General features: G+C 60.3%; 3 protein-coding genes across 4 annotated transcripts; 1 reads left to right on the top strand and 2 right to left on the bottom strand.

The window, feature by feature from the left end:
• Positions 1-414: 414 nt before the first annotated feature.
• ZMYND10 (zinc finger MYND-type containing 10) lies at positions 415-4,074 on the bottom strand (the record flags this gene model as incomplete). Of its 2 annotated transcripts, XM_080695964.1 has the most annotated exons (12): positions 415-490; positions 578-703; positions 814-935; positions 1,012-1,137; positions 1,350-1,522; positions 1,841-1,941; positions 2,021-2,109; positions 2,206-2,343; positions 2,440-2,493; positions 2,597-2,713; positions 3,753-3,861; positions 3,983-4,074. In XM_080695964.1, 12 exons carry the CDS (start codon positions 4,072-4,074, stop codon positions 415-417), a joined length of 1,323 nt encoding a protein of 440 aa, XP_080552090.1. The 2 variants fall into 2 exon arrangements, with proteins under 2 accessions (XP_080552090.1, XP_080552089.1); XM_080695963.1 differs by lacking the exon at positions 1,841-1,941 and having other exon boundaries at positions 1,350-1,630; positions 1,995-2,109.
• A 3,498-nt stretch (positions 4,075-7,572) lies between these two features.
• On the bottom strand, positions 7,573-11,133 carry NPRL2 (NPR2 like, GATOR1 complex subunit; the record flags this gene model as incomplete). The annotated part of the gene is made up of 11 exons (XM_080695966.1): positions 7,573-7,640; positions 7,712-7,854; positions 8,004-8,121; positions 8,201-8,294; positions 8,391-8,427; positions 8,505-8,602; positions 8,674-8,810; positions 9,360-9,468; positions 9,616-9,784; positions 9,861-9,952; positions 11,056-11,133. The coding sequence occupies 11 exons, from the start codon at positions 11,131-11,133 to the stop codon at positions 7,573-7,575; spliced, it is 1,143 nt and encodes a 380-aa protein (XP_080552092.1).
• Positions 11,134-11,828: 695 nt separating this feature from the next.
• CYB561D2 (cytochrome b561 family member D2) lies at positions 11,829-14,322 on the top strand (the record flags this gene model as incomplete). Its single annotated transcript, XM_080695977.1, has 3 exons — positions 11,829-11,973; positions 12,373-12,410; positions 13,819-14,322. Exons 1-3 carry the CDS (start codon positions 11,847-11,849, stop codon positions 14,320-14,322), a joined length of 669 nt encoding a protein of 222 aa, XP_080552103.1. The 5' UTR covers positions 11,829-11,846.
• Positions 14,323-14,369: the final 47 nt, after the last annotated feature.

Raw genomic sequence — 14,369 nt, 5'->3', positions numbered from 1 at the left:
CGGGGGCACGGGGCGGGGCGGCCGGCCTCGGCGCCGCCCCCAGGAGCCCGGCGGCGGGCCGGGAAGCACGGCCGAGTGGGGCGCCCCACCCCGCCCCTCTCCTCCCCGCTCCCCTCCCGACCGCACCACGACCGCAAAGCGCCACGCGGACACAGGGTGTTTCTAGGGTCGGCTTTACTGGCTAGAAGAGGGGCCCGCGCCCGCGCCCGCGCCGCCCGGCCCACCGCCGGCCTCCTGGCCGAGGCCCGGACAGTGCGCGCTCCGCCCGGCTGGGTGGAGCAGGAAGTGGGGCGACTTCGCCCGGGGGATGGTCAGCAGCTCGGGCCCTGCGCGCTCACCACCCGGGCGATGGGGTCAGCAGGGACCACACGGAGATGCCGAGGCTCAGGGCGGCGCGCTGGTTAGGCAGCACCCTCACTTGGCTCTGTCCCCCTGGGCCTCCGGGACACACGCCTTCCCGTGCGTCTCCCAGTGCTTGACTTGGCACTCCCTGCGGGCGGCCAGGGACAGCAGTGTTTGCGGGATCGCGACGACCCGATCGATCGGAGGGCGCGGGCCTGGGTCGGCGTTCACCCACCTGCAGCAGTACCACGCACTCTGGCACCTGGAGCAGCGCTTGGAGGCCTCTGCGTTGCAGTAGGCACAACGGGGCCTCTCGGGAGCCACTGCCTCCAGCACATCCAGCCTGTAGGTCTCAGCCCACCTGAGGAGGGTCAGGAGGGACTGAGGCCCGGCCTGGCAGGTGGGGGCCCTGAAGCACCCTGCCCGCAGCCTCCTGGTCCCAGCCGCGCCCCTGCCAGCTCCACGCCCTACCTCTGCGCTTGCAGCCGGAGCTCCTTGTCAGAGGGGCTGAACACGTGCAGAAGCTGGTGCTTGGCGATGGCCTGCCATTTGCCTCTGTTCTCCCGTTCCAGCCGCTCCCAGATCTCTGGGATCTGGGGGGAAATAATGAGGGCAGGGCGACCAGCACAGCAGACAGTGTCCTGAGCAGCCGACCACCCAGGTGCCTACCTGTTCTAACACCAGGTCCTTCTTAGGGGCTTGGGTTTCCACCAGAGCCAGGTGGGCCAGGAAACCCTGCAGGTCCGCCAGGTTGGGCAACTGGTCCAGCAGTGTGTCTGTTAGGAAGGCCCGGAGCTGCAAGAGTGTCCAGGGAAGGCCAGTGTGAGGCAGGGACCAGCCGGAGGGCACCTGGGAGCCGTAGGCCCGCCAGCGGCTACTTGCCTGAAGCCCAGGGTCTGAGGAGGGCTGGGCTGGAGGCTGTGGACTAGGGTAGCTGGCAGATGCAGCACGGGTGGGATGCAGGGGGCGGCACTGGGGCTGTGAAGGCTGGCAGGGAAGCTCCCTACCTTGAGAAGCTGCCCCTTCGCAAAGCTGGTGAGGCAGTAGCGGGCCCGGGCCTCGGGGCTTAGTAGCAGGTTGTACAGTGCGATCCACACCTGCCCGTCCAATTTGCTCAACTTTTGCTGCTCGGAAGGGGCCACTGTCTGCCAACGGCCACCTTCAAATCGCTGCAGCTTGCCTGGGAAGAAGCCGCCATACCTGGGTGCAGGGGGCACGTTCTGGGCGAGCCAGCCACATATACTCCCCACTGCCTGGGCAAGGTGGGAGGGCCTGGGCAAGGACCTGCCTGTCCGTGTCACCGGCCTCGATCCTAGAGGCAATGGGTCTTGCCGCTGCAGCGCCTAGGTCTAGGCCCACGTGGGGTGGAGCATGCTGGGGTGAAGCCCCCCTAGGGCTGGGGGCGGGCTTGCCTCCCTATGTGCAAGTGGCCCCCTTCCCTCAGACCTCGAGGATGTCCTAGAGCAGTGGGCTGGGCCCAGGCGGTGGGGGGCCTTACCTCCTTCCTGCCTGCTCCAGGGGCTGTGCTCCAGCAGCTCCACCAGGAGGCACGGCAGGTTATGTGTGCTGAGCATGCGGCTGAGGGCGCTCAGGGAGAGGCTGGGGGTGCGCGTGCAGGGAGGTGAGGGCAGGCCCAGCCCTCCAGCCTCCACTGCGGGGCAGCCTGGGGGCAGCCCACCTGTCCACGCAGTCTGTGATGTAGCGCAGCACAGAGAGGGCCTTCAGGGAGATCTCAAATTCCATGAGCTCTGCCTGCTTCTGCAGCTCCTGGGGCGAGGGGCGAGTGTCCGAGCTGGGCCACTCCCTGCGGCACAGCCTTGGGAGCCCACACCTAGCCCGTGCTGACCCCAGGCCTCAGCCCACCTGCATGGGGGTACTGTCCTGGGACCCCTCTTCCTCAGGAGGCCCACCGTGGCCAGTCCGGGCTGCGAGCAGTGTCAGCTTGCGGTGGCAGTAGTCCACCAGGTCCAAAACAGTGTCCTCCGCTGACTCACACACTTCCTGGGGCACAGCAGAGGGCGCGTTCTGCCCCATGCCCTCCCATGGCCACACAAGCCCAGGCCGGGCCTGGGCAGTGGCCCTCGGGCCAGGCCTCACCTTGTGGAAGAACACGGTCTCCAGAAGGTTGATGATGGAGGCCTCGTGGTGCACCTGTCAGGCGGAGAGGAGGATGGGCTGGGCTGTCAAGGAGGGGCCAGCCGTTCCCCCAGGCCGGGCCCTGGAGGGCCAGGGAGGTGTGAGCCGGGCCGCTCACCACCATGTATATGGGGAAGGTGTTCTGGGGCTTGAAGTCCTCCAGCCTGCACAGCACAGGGAACACCTTCTGCTTCCACATCTCCACTGTGATCAGCTCTTCCACCAGAGTCGGGATCTTTGAAGCGGGGACAAAGGAGAAGGGGGAGGAGATGGGGACCTCCCTGGCCTGGCTCTCCAGGTGCCTGGACGCGGCTTCCCTCCTGACTTTACTCCTCAATTCCACTGCCCAACATCTCCGTGGAGACGGCCCCAGCTCCCTGGCCCTGGCCCTGGCCTGTGCTCTCCCCCAGGCATCCCTGTTTAGGCCGCCACCTGCACAGGCCTGTCCTCTGGCCCTGTCTTCTAGCCGCCCAGGCCGTGGCCTAGGCCTCCCCTGACGCGACCCACCCCTAACACGAGTGGGCTCTGCCTTGATTTTTTTTTATTTTGCAGAAGAACCTTCTGTCAAGTAGTATCTGAGGTTGTCTACTGGTGCTATGCCTAGGCCTGTCCTCGAGCAAGGCATCTCCCTGGTTTCTTCTTCCCCTTCTTCCTTGTCAAGAAGGCTGTCTCCCAGCCGGACGTGGTGGCACACACTTTTAATCACAGAATTTGTGAGGCTGAGACAGGAGGCTGAGGTTTGAGGATAACCTCAGCAAGTAGTGAGACTATCATCAATCTAGTGAGACACTGTTTCTTTTTCTTTCTTTTTTTTTTTTTTGTACTGGGGATGGAACCCAGGGGCATTCTACCTCGGAGCTATACCCCCAGCCCTATTTTTTATTCTTTATTTTGAAACAGGGTCTCACTAAGTTGCGAATGGGCCTCACTAAGTAGCTGAGGCTGTCTGTGAACCCAGATCCTCTTGTCTCAGCCTCCCGAATGCTGGGATTACAAGTGTGTGCCACCACGCCTGGCTTATGACCCTGTTTCAAAATAAAAATAAAGTAGGGCTGGGAGTATAGCTCAGAAGTAGAATGCCCTTCGGTTCAATCCCCAGTTCCACACACAAAATTTCTTTTAATTTTGAGACAGGGTTTGTTAAGCTGCCAGGGTTGGCCTCAAACACCTGAGTAGCTGGGATTCCAGGGTCACCACCGCGCATAGCTTCCTGTGGTCTTAGAGTCCATTCAGGGAGACCGGCCCAGGCCCGGGGGCGGTGCGGGGGGCGCTACCTTCCGGTGGGTGACCAGCAGCCCCTGGATGGGCTCGCCGTGGCTGACCGCGGCGTCCAGGATGGCCTGCATGTTCAGCTTCTCCAGGTGCTCCTGCTGCTGGCTCCACCTGGCGCAGGGGGGTGGGCGGCTGAAGCCTGGCCCGCCACGGCGGCCAGGGGGGCCCGGGACCTCGCCCCCACCGGGGGCCCTCCTGCGCGCCGGCCCGGCTCCCCCCTCGGCCGCCTCACCGGTCGGAGCCCATCTCGCGGAGCGGGAAGCTCCGCAGACCCCGCACCAGCCCGTCCGCCTCCCCGGGCAGCAGCAGCGCCAGGTCGCCCATGTCGGCCGGGCGGCGAGACGGACACACGGACACACGGCGGGACGCTCGGCTCCGGCGGGGCCGCAGCTGGGACCCGACAGTTGCGCGGCGTCCGGGCGCGTGGTCCTCGCTGCCATGGCAACCGAGCTCTGCGCCCGCCCCCCCGGAGGCCCTCCGCCAGCTCCGGGCGTCTCCAGGGAGGGCGCCGAGCCAGCCCCGCCCAGCCCGCGGCCCTCGCGGGGCAACCGCGGCAGCCGCTTTGGGCGGGGGCAGCACTGTTGTTTTACTTGTGGTACTGGGTATCCACCCAGGGGCTTGCTGCTTCTGAGCTGCACCCCCACTCCTATTTATCCCTAATTTTTTTTTTTTTTTTTTTTTTTTTTGCGGTACTGAGGATTGAACCCAGGGGCATTCCACCTCTGAGCCACATCCCCAGCCCCCCCCCCTTTTTTTTTGCTTTTTTTTTTTGGGTGGTACTGGGGGTGGAACCCAGGGGCTTTCTACCTCCGGGCTATACTCCCAGACTTTTTTTTTTTTGGTCGTACTGGGGTTCCTGGAAGCCCTTCTACCTCCGGGCTATACTCCCAGACCTATTTTATACTTTATTTGGAAACAGGGTCTCACTAAGTTGCTGAGAGCCTCACTAAGTAGCTGAGGCTGGCTTCGAACCTGTGCGATCCTCCTGTCTCAGCCTCCCAAGCCGGGGATTACAAGTGTGTGCCACCACGCCCGGCCTGCTCTTTATTCTGAAACAGGGTCCAATTGCGGAGAGCCTCACTGAGTAGCTGAGGCTGGTGGTGAACCTGGCTTCCTCCTGCTCAGCCTCCAAAGTACTGGGATTACAAGCGTGCGCCACCACACCTGGCTCTGTGCGTGTGTGTGTGTGTGTGTGTGTGTGTGTGTGTGTGCGCGCGTGTGCGTGCTACTGGGGTTTCTGGAAGCCCTTCTACCTCCGGGCTACACTCCCAGACCTATTTTATATTATTTTTATTTGGAAACGGTCTTAAGCCAGCGCAGCTGGCGTGATCCTCCTGTCTCCGCCTCCCAAGCGCGGGGATTACAAACTTGCGCCCACACCGGTCACACCTGGCTGTCTATCCGTTACTGAAAGCGGGTCTAAGTCGCACAGGGCCTCACTAAGGTGCCGAGGCCGAGGGCAAACCTGGGATCTTCCTGTCTCAGCCTCCCAGGTCCTGGGATTCCAGGTGTGCGCCCCGCGGTTGGCCCTCCTTCCGCTCCGCCTGCCCAGCAGCCAGGGTGAGGCCGGGCAGCAGACGTTGCTCCTTCCCGACCTCTGGCGTCCACACACTAGGTCAGACAGCACGGCAGGCTTGGCCTGTCTTCCCTGCTGCCTTGGGACTTCGATTTTGGTGGAGGTGGGAGACTGGGGATTGACCCCAGAGCTTCACACACGCACTCTACCACTGAGCTACCTCCCCAGGTCTTTTGATTTTAGGATGTGGTCTCACCAAGTTGCCTACGCTGGCCTCGAACTTGCCATCCTCCTGCCTCAGCCTCCCGAGTGGCTGGGGTAACAGGCATGTGGTGTGACACCCAGCAGGCCTTTTGATTTCTGGCCCCTTGGCCTCCTCGCTCGGCCCCAGCGGCTCTTGGCGCAGGGCTTTGCACTTGTGTCCTCTCCTGGATCCTCTCCCTCCTCCAGGGCTGGCGTGCCACCTCCGGGGCTTTCCTGCCCCTCTAACCCGGAGCAGTGCCGGCCTCCATCCCAACTCGTGCCATGTTTCTCTTTGGCCGTTCTTTTGGACTGCAATCTTGCTTTCTCTCTGGTCCTGGGGATTGCCTCTGGAGGCGTTCTGCCTCTAGCTATGGCCCCCGCGCTTTACTTTTTGTGTGTGGTACCGGGGATTGAACCCAGGGGCATTTTACTTCTGAGCTGCACCCTCAGCCCTATTTTTATTTTGAAACAAGGTCTTGATAGGTTGATGAGGCAGCATCTCACTACTTTCTGAGGCTGTCCTCGAACCTGTGATCCTCCTGTCTCAGCCTCCAATACTGGGATCACAAGGGTGCGCTACCTGTCCTTCTGTTCTTTCTTTCTTTTTTTTTTTGCACTGGGGATGAAGCCCAGGGGCACTGTACCTCTGAACTACACTCCTAGTCCCCCTTTTTTGTTCCTTATTTTGAAACAAGGTCTCATTAAGTTGCTGAGGGTGGCACAAACCTGTGATCCTCCTGTCTCAGCCTCCCAAGCACTGGGATTACAATTCATTCATTTTTTCTTTTTCTTTTTTTGTGGGTCTGGGGATGGAACCCAGAGGCATTTGACCTCCGAGCTACACCCCCTTGCCCTATTTTTTATTCTTTATTTTGAAACCGGGTCTCACTGAGTTGCAGAGGGCCTCACTAAGTAGCTGAGGCTGTCTGCAAACCTCGATCCTCCGGTCTCAGCCTCCCGAATGCTGGGATTACAAGCGTGCGCCACCACGCCCGGCTTTATTCATTCATTCTTTCTTTTTTTTTAGGTGCTGGGGATTGAATTTAGGGGCATTCTACCTCCGAGCTACACCCCCATCCCGATTTTTTATTTTTATTTTTTTTGGCATAACTGGGGATGGAACCCAGGGGCATTCTACCTCTGAGCTACACCCCCAGCCCTATTTTTTATTCTTTATTTTGAAACAGGGTCTCACTGACTTGCAAAGGGCCTAAGTACTCGAGGCTGTCCACAAACCCGGGTCCTCTTGTCTCAGCCTCCCAAATGCTGGGATTACAAGCGTGCGACACCATGCCCAGCTAATTATTTATTTTAAAAAAGGCCTCAAGCCGGGCGTGGTGGCGCACGCTTGTAATCCTTGCGCTTGGGAGGCAGAGACAGGAGGATCGCGCAGGTTCAAAGCCAGCCACGTGCGCTGGCTTAGGAGACCCTCTTTCCAAATAAAAATGTAAAAATAGGTCTGGGAGTGTAACCCGGAGGTAGAAGGGCTTCCAGGCCTCAAAGCCGGGTGTGGTGGCGCACACTTGTAATCCCAGTACTTTGGAGGCTGAGACAGGAGGATCGCATGGGTTTGAAGCCAGCCTCAGCTACTTAGTGAGGCTCTCAGCAACTTAGTGAGGCCCTGTTTCCAAATAAAGTATAAAATAGGTCTGGGAGTGTGGCCCAGAGGTAGAAAAGTCCCTGGGTTCCACCCCAGTACCACACACACACACACACACACACGCCTTACAAAATCGCTGAAGTTGGTCTCCTCTCTGTGATCCTCCAGGCCCTGCCTCCAGGTTCTGGGATTACTGGCACAGCTTGCCATTTACAACCACCCCGGCTCCCTTGCCGGCTGCCCGCCCCGCCCAGCAGGTGGCGCTCCAGTGCGCTCTCCGCTCTTCCCTCCCTTTAGGTCTCAGAGGGCCGCAGAGGCAGTAAGTACTCAATGCAGGTAGGCTGAAGGGTATGATTTTATTGACAGACCCAGGCCCAGCCTCCAGACAGTGCGGACTAGCCTGCTGTGTAGGAGCCCGGCCGGGCCGGGCAGGAGGGAGGGGCCGCAGCCGCGCTCGCCGGTCTCACTTCCAGCAGATGATGATGTTGGGGTCGTTTTCCAGCCGCTCGTCCAGCTCATGGTAGCTCATGCCTGGTGGGTGGGCGGGAGGGAGGTCAGCGCTCGGCCCGCCCCGCCCGCCCGCCTCCGCGCGCAGCCTCCACCTGTCTTGCAGCAGATCTCGTCGTAGCTGTGACAGCCCGTGTAAAGCCTGGCGGGGTGGCTGCGCTCCTCCCGGGACACCCGCACGGGATACTTCTGCAGCCTTCGGATGAGATTCTTCATAAGGCCGAACTGGATCAGCTTCCTGGGGAGCAGTGGGGGAGAGAGGCCATGCCCTGGTGGAGCCTGCAGCCCCCCATTTCCAGGCACCGCTCCCTCTCGGCTCGGGGCCCTCAGAGGCGCAGAGGGCCCGCCTGCCTCGCACCCGTCATCCCCTGGGGCGGCCCCGCTGACCGTTCATCCACGTGCTGTAGCTGCTGGGAGTGGCGGCCGATGAGGTCCCGCACGGTAGTGCCAGGGCTCAGGCTGCAGTACAGCTGGAACACATCCCGGAGACTGGCCCTTTTGTGCCCTGTGGGGGCCGGGGTCAGCTCTCCACGTGGCCCTGTCCTCCCCAACATGGCCCCCCTGGCCCCGGAGCCCTCTGCCACCTTGCTTGGTCACATAGGAGAGACACGCCTCCTGCAGGGACTTGTCATCTACCAGGTCCTGGACCTTGGGCGTCGGGCAGTAGACGTTGGAGTACTAGAACGCAGCAGAGGGCAGGGATTGGAAGGAGGGGCTCGCGGGCTGGCCAGCCACACGGCCCACGCCTCACGTGGCCAAACCCGATGGGCCTACCTGGAGGATGGACACCAGCGTCACGACGCCATAGTACCTGGAGGGAGAGCGGTGCTCAGCGGGCAGGCCTCCTGGCCCACACACAGCGCTTCGGCTCTCCCCGGCCCCACTCACAGCAGGTTCTGGATGGCAATGCGCACCAGGTTAAGCTCCACATCCGCCTCGGCCGAGATCTTCTGGACGTGGCGGAAACCGTCGATATAGGGCAGGATCTGGCGGAGCAGGCAGCGTCAGGGGTGGAATGGGCCGCCCCAGGGCCGCCCCGCAGGGAGGGCTGGCACACCTGCTGAGTGGTGAGGTCCCACTGTGAACTGAAGAAATCCTCCTTGTCCTTGGTAAAGACAGGCACGTCATACTCCTGGGCGACAGGAGGGTCTGGCCGCTGCTCGATCACCTTCAAGTGGATGGTGTTGGACTCATCTGCAGGGGACCCCACCCGCATCCTCAGTGCCATCCTTCCCAAGAGGCCCTCAATGACCATCCGGGCCTCCCAGCAGCCCTGGAGAGGGTCAGCCACCCACCCCTTTTCTTTCAGTACTGGGGATGGAACCCGGGGGCATTCGACCTCCAAGCTACATCCCCTGCCCTAGTTTTCTTTCTTTATTTTGAAACAGGGTCTCACTGAGTTGCAGAGGGCCTCACTAAGTAGCTGAGGCTGGCTGCGAACCCTGATCCTCCTGTCTCAGCCTCCCGAATGCTGGGATGACAAGCAGGCGCCACCACGCCCTGCTGGTCGGTCTCCTTTTATGGCGCGAGAAACTGAGGTCCAGATAGGGAAAGGAATACACCCGGGGCAGAGCTGGAGAGCTGCTGGCGGCCCCCACCCCAGGCCCCATCATGCCCTGGACCAAAGACACCATCAGCCCCGCCCGTGGCTCTTTTGGTCCCCGATATTCACGTCTGTCTTCCTCTCCTGCCGCTTGCCCGTCCCTCCCGTGCCCACTGCTGTCCTTGCAGGGCCGGCCATACCGATGGGCAGGGTGCACCGGCCCGAGGCGTTCAGCTCCTCCAGTAGGATGGTCATGATGGGCACCAGCTTCTGCTTGCTCTCTTCTGTGGACACGAAGCTGCTCTCCAGCTGGATAGAGCACAGCAGCGTGGTGGGTTGCCTCGGGGCCCCCCGCTCGCAGGCTGCTCCCTCTGGATCAGGGTGGGGGACTTGGGAGACACAGGGACACTTCCCCCACTCTGCCTGCCACCCACCCAGGCCCGTCTTGCTGCACACCTCCAGGGTGGTCAGGTAGCCGGCCAGCTTCTTAACAATGGGCTCGAGGGCACAGGTCTTGGCCTGAGCATCACACACAAAGCCCAGGTTGAAGAGAAGGGCGTTGCGGCTGTACTTCTTGTGTTCGATGCACACGGGGCAGCCAATCAGCTTCTTTTCCATGGCTGTCCTGTATAGGTGGGACAGAGTAAGGCCTGCGAGTCCGCCCCTCCTCCCGGCCCCCCCACGCCCAGCGAGGGCCTCACACGGTGATGAGCTTGTTCTGCAGCTCTGGCTTGGTGATGATGTAGACTTGGACAGTGTCAAACAGTTCCCGGGAGATGAAGTCCTCTGGAACCTGGGGGTGGAGGCAAGAGGCCCCCCGTGAGCAGTGGGGCTGGACGGAGCACACAGGAAGGGCCACCCTGCCCACCTCCAAGTGCAAGGCCTCTTCCATCCCGCCCAAGCCTCCCTTGTTTCCAAAAACATATTCTGTTCACCGGGCGTGGTGGCGCAGGCTTGTAATCCCATGCTTGGGAGGCTGACACAGGAGGATCGCACAGGTTCGAAGCCAGCCTCAGCTACTTAGTGAGGCTCTCAGCAACTCAGTGAGACCCTGTTTCCAGATAAAGTATAAACAGGTCTGGGAGTATAGTCTGGAGGTAGAAAGCTCCTGGGTTCCATACCCAGTACCACAAAAACCAAAACCAAAAACATATTCTATTTTGCATTTGCTCTTCCCTTTATGTGGAACACTCTCCCCTCCCTAACATCCAATACATTTCTCTCTCTCTTTCTCTGCTGGGTTGTGGTACCAATGATTGCACCCAATACCTCTGAGCTACGCCCCCAGCCCTATTTATTAATTTATGGCACTGGGGATAGAACCTAGGGGCATACCTCTGAGCTACGCCCCCAGCCCTATTTTTATTTTGAAACAGGGTTTTGCTAAGTTAGCGGGGTTGATCTTGAACCTGTGCTCCTCCTATGCATCATTTTTATTTTTATTTTTTGCGGGTCTGGGGATGGAACCCAGGGGCATTCAACCTCCGAGCTACACCCCCTGCCCTATTTTTAATTCCTTATTTTGAAACAGGGTTTCACTAAATTGCGGAGTGGCTGTCCGCGAACCGCGAGCCTCCTGTCTTAGCCTCCCGAATACAAGCGTGCCCACCACGCCCGGCTCCTATTCATCATTTTTAAGTCTCGGTCGAGGGATTCTCTGGGGCCACTCACCTCACCTTCCATGAGGCCTGGTGTCTCCCCTGAACCCGAAAGCCTGATTTCCCACAACGCTGCTCATGGGACCTAGTGCGTCTCCTTCTGCACAACAGGACCTGGAGTCTGACTATCCGCTAGTGGCTCGCCCGCGTGCAACCGGGGACCCACCGCCCCGACATCAGCGGGCTCCCGAGAGCGTCCCTCTCCCCGCCCCGCCCCGCCCCGCGACCCCCGCCGCACCTGATAGGTGATCTTGGGTCCCAGCGTGGGGTGGAACTCGCTGAAGAATATGCACTCGATGCGGCAGCTGCTGCCCATGGCGCCCGCCGGCCCTCGCGCCGGCGCCCCCACCCGGGGGCAGCTGTCAGACACCCCCCTGCCTGGCCAGGCCGCGCAGGCTGGCGGGAACGCTCCCCGCGAGGCCGTCGGCTACGGCGCCTGCGCGGCGCGGGGCGGGGCCAACCCAGGAAGTCCTGACAGGTAGGCGGCGCACCCGGAAGTGAACGGCTCCGCGGCGGAGCGCCGGCGCGCGGCTGGGTCCCCCGGGCAGCCGCCGCCTTTTTTTTTCTCCTGGGGGAGGAATCACCACGTCTGGTCGGCGCAGTGAGAGAGGTAGGCAGATCCTCAGTGTGGAGGGACCGCAAGCTAGCCGCACGTGGGAGGCGCTGCCGAAGGGATTCACGCCAGTAACTGGGACGCGGCCGGGAACTACAACCCCCATAGTGCCCCGCGCCGTCCCGTCGCTCCCGCCGCGACGGCGAGGTGTGCGCTGGGACTCGTAGTCTTACGTGGCCTAGCGCCTCCTGCCCGAAAGGTGGTCTAGGTGCGGGTAGACGCAGACAGGTAGACATCTGACAGGCGGGGACTACTTCTGGTGCCGGTCTTGGTCCCTTTCTTTCTCCCATATAACTTCTAAGACGGTGGCATTCTTGCCCTGTACCTTTTTCTCCAATGAGCGGCGTGGACAGTGGGCACCCGACTCCTGCCAATGCTGCTATGTTTTCAGGCTACAGCTGCCAGCCTGGCTGACCATGGCCCTTTCTGCAGAGACCGAGTCTTACATCTACCGAGCTCTGCGTACTGCCTCTGGGGCTGCAGCCCACCTTGTGGCCCTGGGCTTTACCATCTTTATGGCTGTGCTTGCCAGGCCTGGCTCCAGTAAGTAACTCACAGTTTACTTCTGGGAAAGGAAAGGCCATTTCCCTTTGAGAGCAGGGGTGTAGGAAGCCTTGGGCCTGACTGCGGGGCTGGCTGAGGACGGTCTGGGCCAGAGAGATGATATTCCAGATGGAGCGGATGGGTGTGGGGCTCTGCCAGCTTGGCCAGGTCCCAGAGAAGGGGGCTAGTTTCTGTCTGCCTCAGATCTTTGGGAGTGCTGCAGGAGGGAGGGGAGACTGCTAGCGGAGCACCAAGGCATGGACTCTGGCCCAGGAAGAGGGCAGGCTTGGGCAGCTTATTGCAGAAGGGGCTTGTTTTGGCAGTAGCCCTCTCGGTGACGGGCTGAGCTTATGCATGCCTTCTTGCCATAACTCCACAAGCCCTCCTCTTCTATTCCAGGCCTGTTCTCCTGGCACCCTCTGCTGATGTCTTTGGCTGTAAGTAGCAGATCTGGGCAGCTCTTGGGGTGGGAGCTTGGGTATGGGTGGTGGTCCTGATGGCCTCTGAACCCTTGTTTGGAGGGGTTACGTGCACCAGCTCCTGCCTCTGATAGAGATGCCAGGCTTGAACCAGAGTGTGCAGGAGCAGGAGCCAGTGGGTGAGGTTGCATTAGCACAGTGTGAGACTTCTCGCACTCCAGGTGGGGTGTGGAGAAGCTGCGTTTGGATGCCCCTATTTACCTTAAATTTACGGTGATGAACTTACTTTTCTCTGAAACAGTAGACCCAACTGGCCAGCTCTTGCCAGGAAACTGTACCCATCCCCATGGGAGGGCAACACGACTTCTGAATCATTTATAACCCCCGCATCTCAAACCTGGTTTGCTAGGTAACCTGGCAGAGATGACATTTCAGAACAGCATCTAGGAAAGTGCAGGAAGGCATCCCCTCCTGACTCTTCAGAGCAGGTATCCTGTCCCACTTTATTTTGGTGGTACTGGAGGTGGAATCCAGGGGCTTTCTACCTCCAGGCTATACTCCCGGCCCTATTTTATATTTTATTTGGAAACAGGGTCTAAGTTGCTGAGATCCTAAGTAGCTGAAGCTGACTTCAAATCTGTGCGTTCCTCCTGTCTCATCCTCCCAAGGCGGAGATTACAAGCATGCGCCACCACGTCCGGCTATTCTGTCCCACTTGTGCCCTACCAAATGGCTGGTCTCCAAGAGGAGGAGAATCAGAGTGGGCGTGGTAGTGCATACCTGTAATCCCAATACTTGGGAGGCTGAGACAGGAGGATTGCAGGCTTGAAGCCAGTCTCAGCAACTTAGTGAGGCAAGACCCTATTTCCAAATTAAAAAAAAAAAAAGCTGGGCGTGGTGGTGCACGCTTGTAATCCTAGCATTTGGGGGGCTGAGACAGGAGGAGCGTAGTTTGCGGCCAGCCTCAGCCACTTAATGAGGCTCTTTACAATTCAGTGAGACCCTGTTTCAAAATAAAGACTAAAAAATAGGACTGGGGGTGTAGCTCAGAGGTAGAATGCCCCTGGGGTCCATCCCCAGTACTGCCAAAAACAAAACAAAACAAAACAAAAACAAAAAACCCAAATAACAAAAATAACAATAAAAATAAAAAATAAAAGAGGGCTGGAGTATACCTTGGAGATAGAATGCCTCTGGGTTGAATCTTCAGCACAAAAAGAAACAACTCACAAAACAAAGAAATGATCCCCACAAGAAATTGGGTGGTGAGCATAGCTTGGAGGTAGAATGCCTCTGGGTTCCACCCCCAGCTGAACACACGCAGGCGCACACGAGGAGAGCCAGCCCAGGTGCGTGCGGCTTCAGGGTGTCAGGCCTCTCCCCTGAAGGGCACGCCCTCACTGGCTCCCACCTCTTGCCCCCGCAGTTCTCCTTCCTGATGACCGAGGCACTGCTGGTCTTCTCCCCAGAGAGCTCGCTGCTGCGCTCCCTCTCGCGGAAGGGCCGGGCCCGCTGCCACTGGGCGCTGCAGCTGCTGGCCCTGCTGTGCGCGCTGCTGGGTCTCGGGCTCGTCGTTCTCCACAAAGAGCAGCTTGGCAAAGACCACCTGGCCACGCGGCATGGGCAGGTGGGGCTGCTGGCCGTGCTGTGGGCAGGGCTGCAGTGCGCAGGCGGCGTGGGGCTGCTCTACCCCAAGCTGCTGCCCCGGTGGCCCCTGGCCAAGCTCAAGCTCTACCATGCCACCTCTGGGCTGGTGGGCTACCTGCTGGGCAGTGCCAGCCTCCTGTTGGGCACGTGCTCGCTCTGGTTCACCACCGCCGTCACTGGGGGAGCCTGGTACCTGGCTGCGCTGTGCCCCGTCCTCACTAGCCTGGTCATCATGAGTCAGGTGAGCAACGCCTATCTCTACCGCAAGAGGATCCAGCCGTGAGCTCCCTCTGCCAGGGAGCCCGGGCCCGCGCAGAGCCCCTGGGACTG

This window comes from Muscardinus avellanarius (assembly GCF_963383645.1).
Source record: "Muscardinus avellanarius genome assembly, chromosome: 5".
Lineage (NCBI taxonomy): Eukaryota > Metazoa > Chordata > Mammalia > Rodentia > Gliridae > Muscardinus > Muscardinus avellanarius.
Note: the sequence above shows the minus strand (reverse complement) of the source record. Positions and strands in the feature narration are given on the sequence as shown.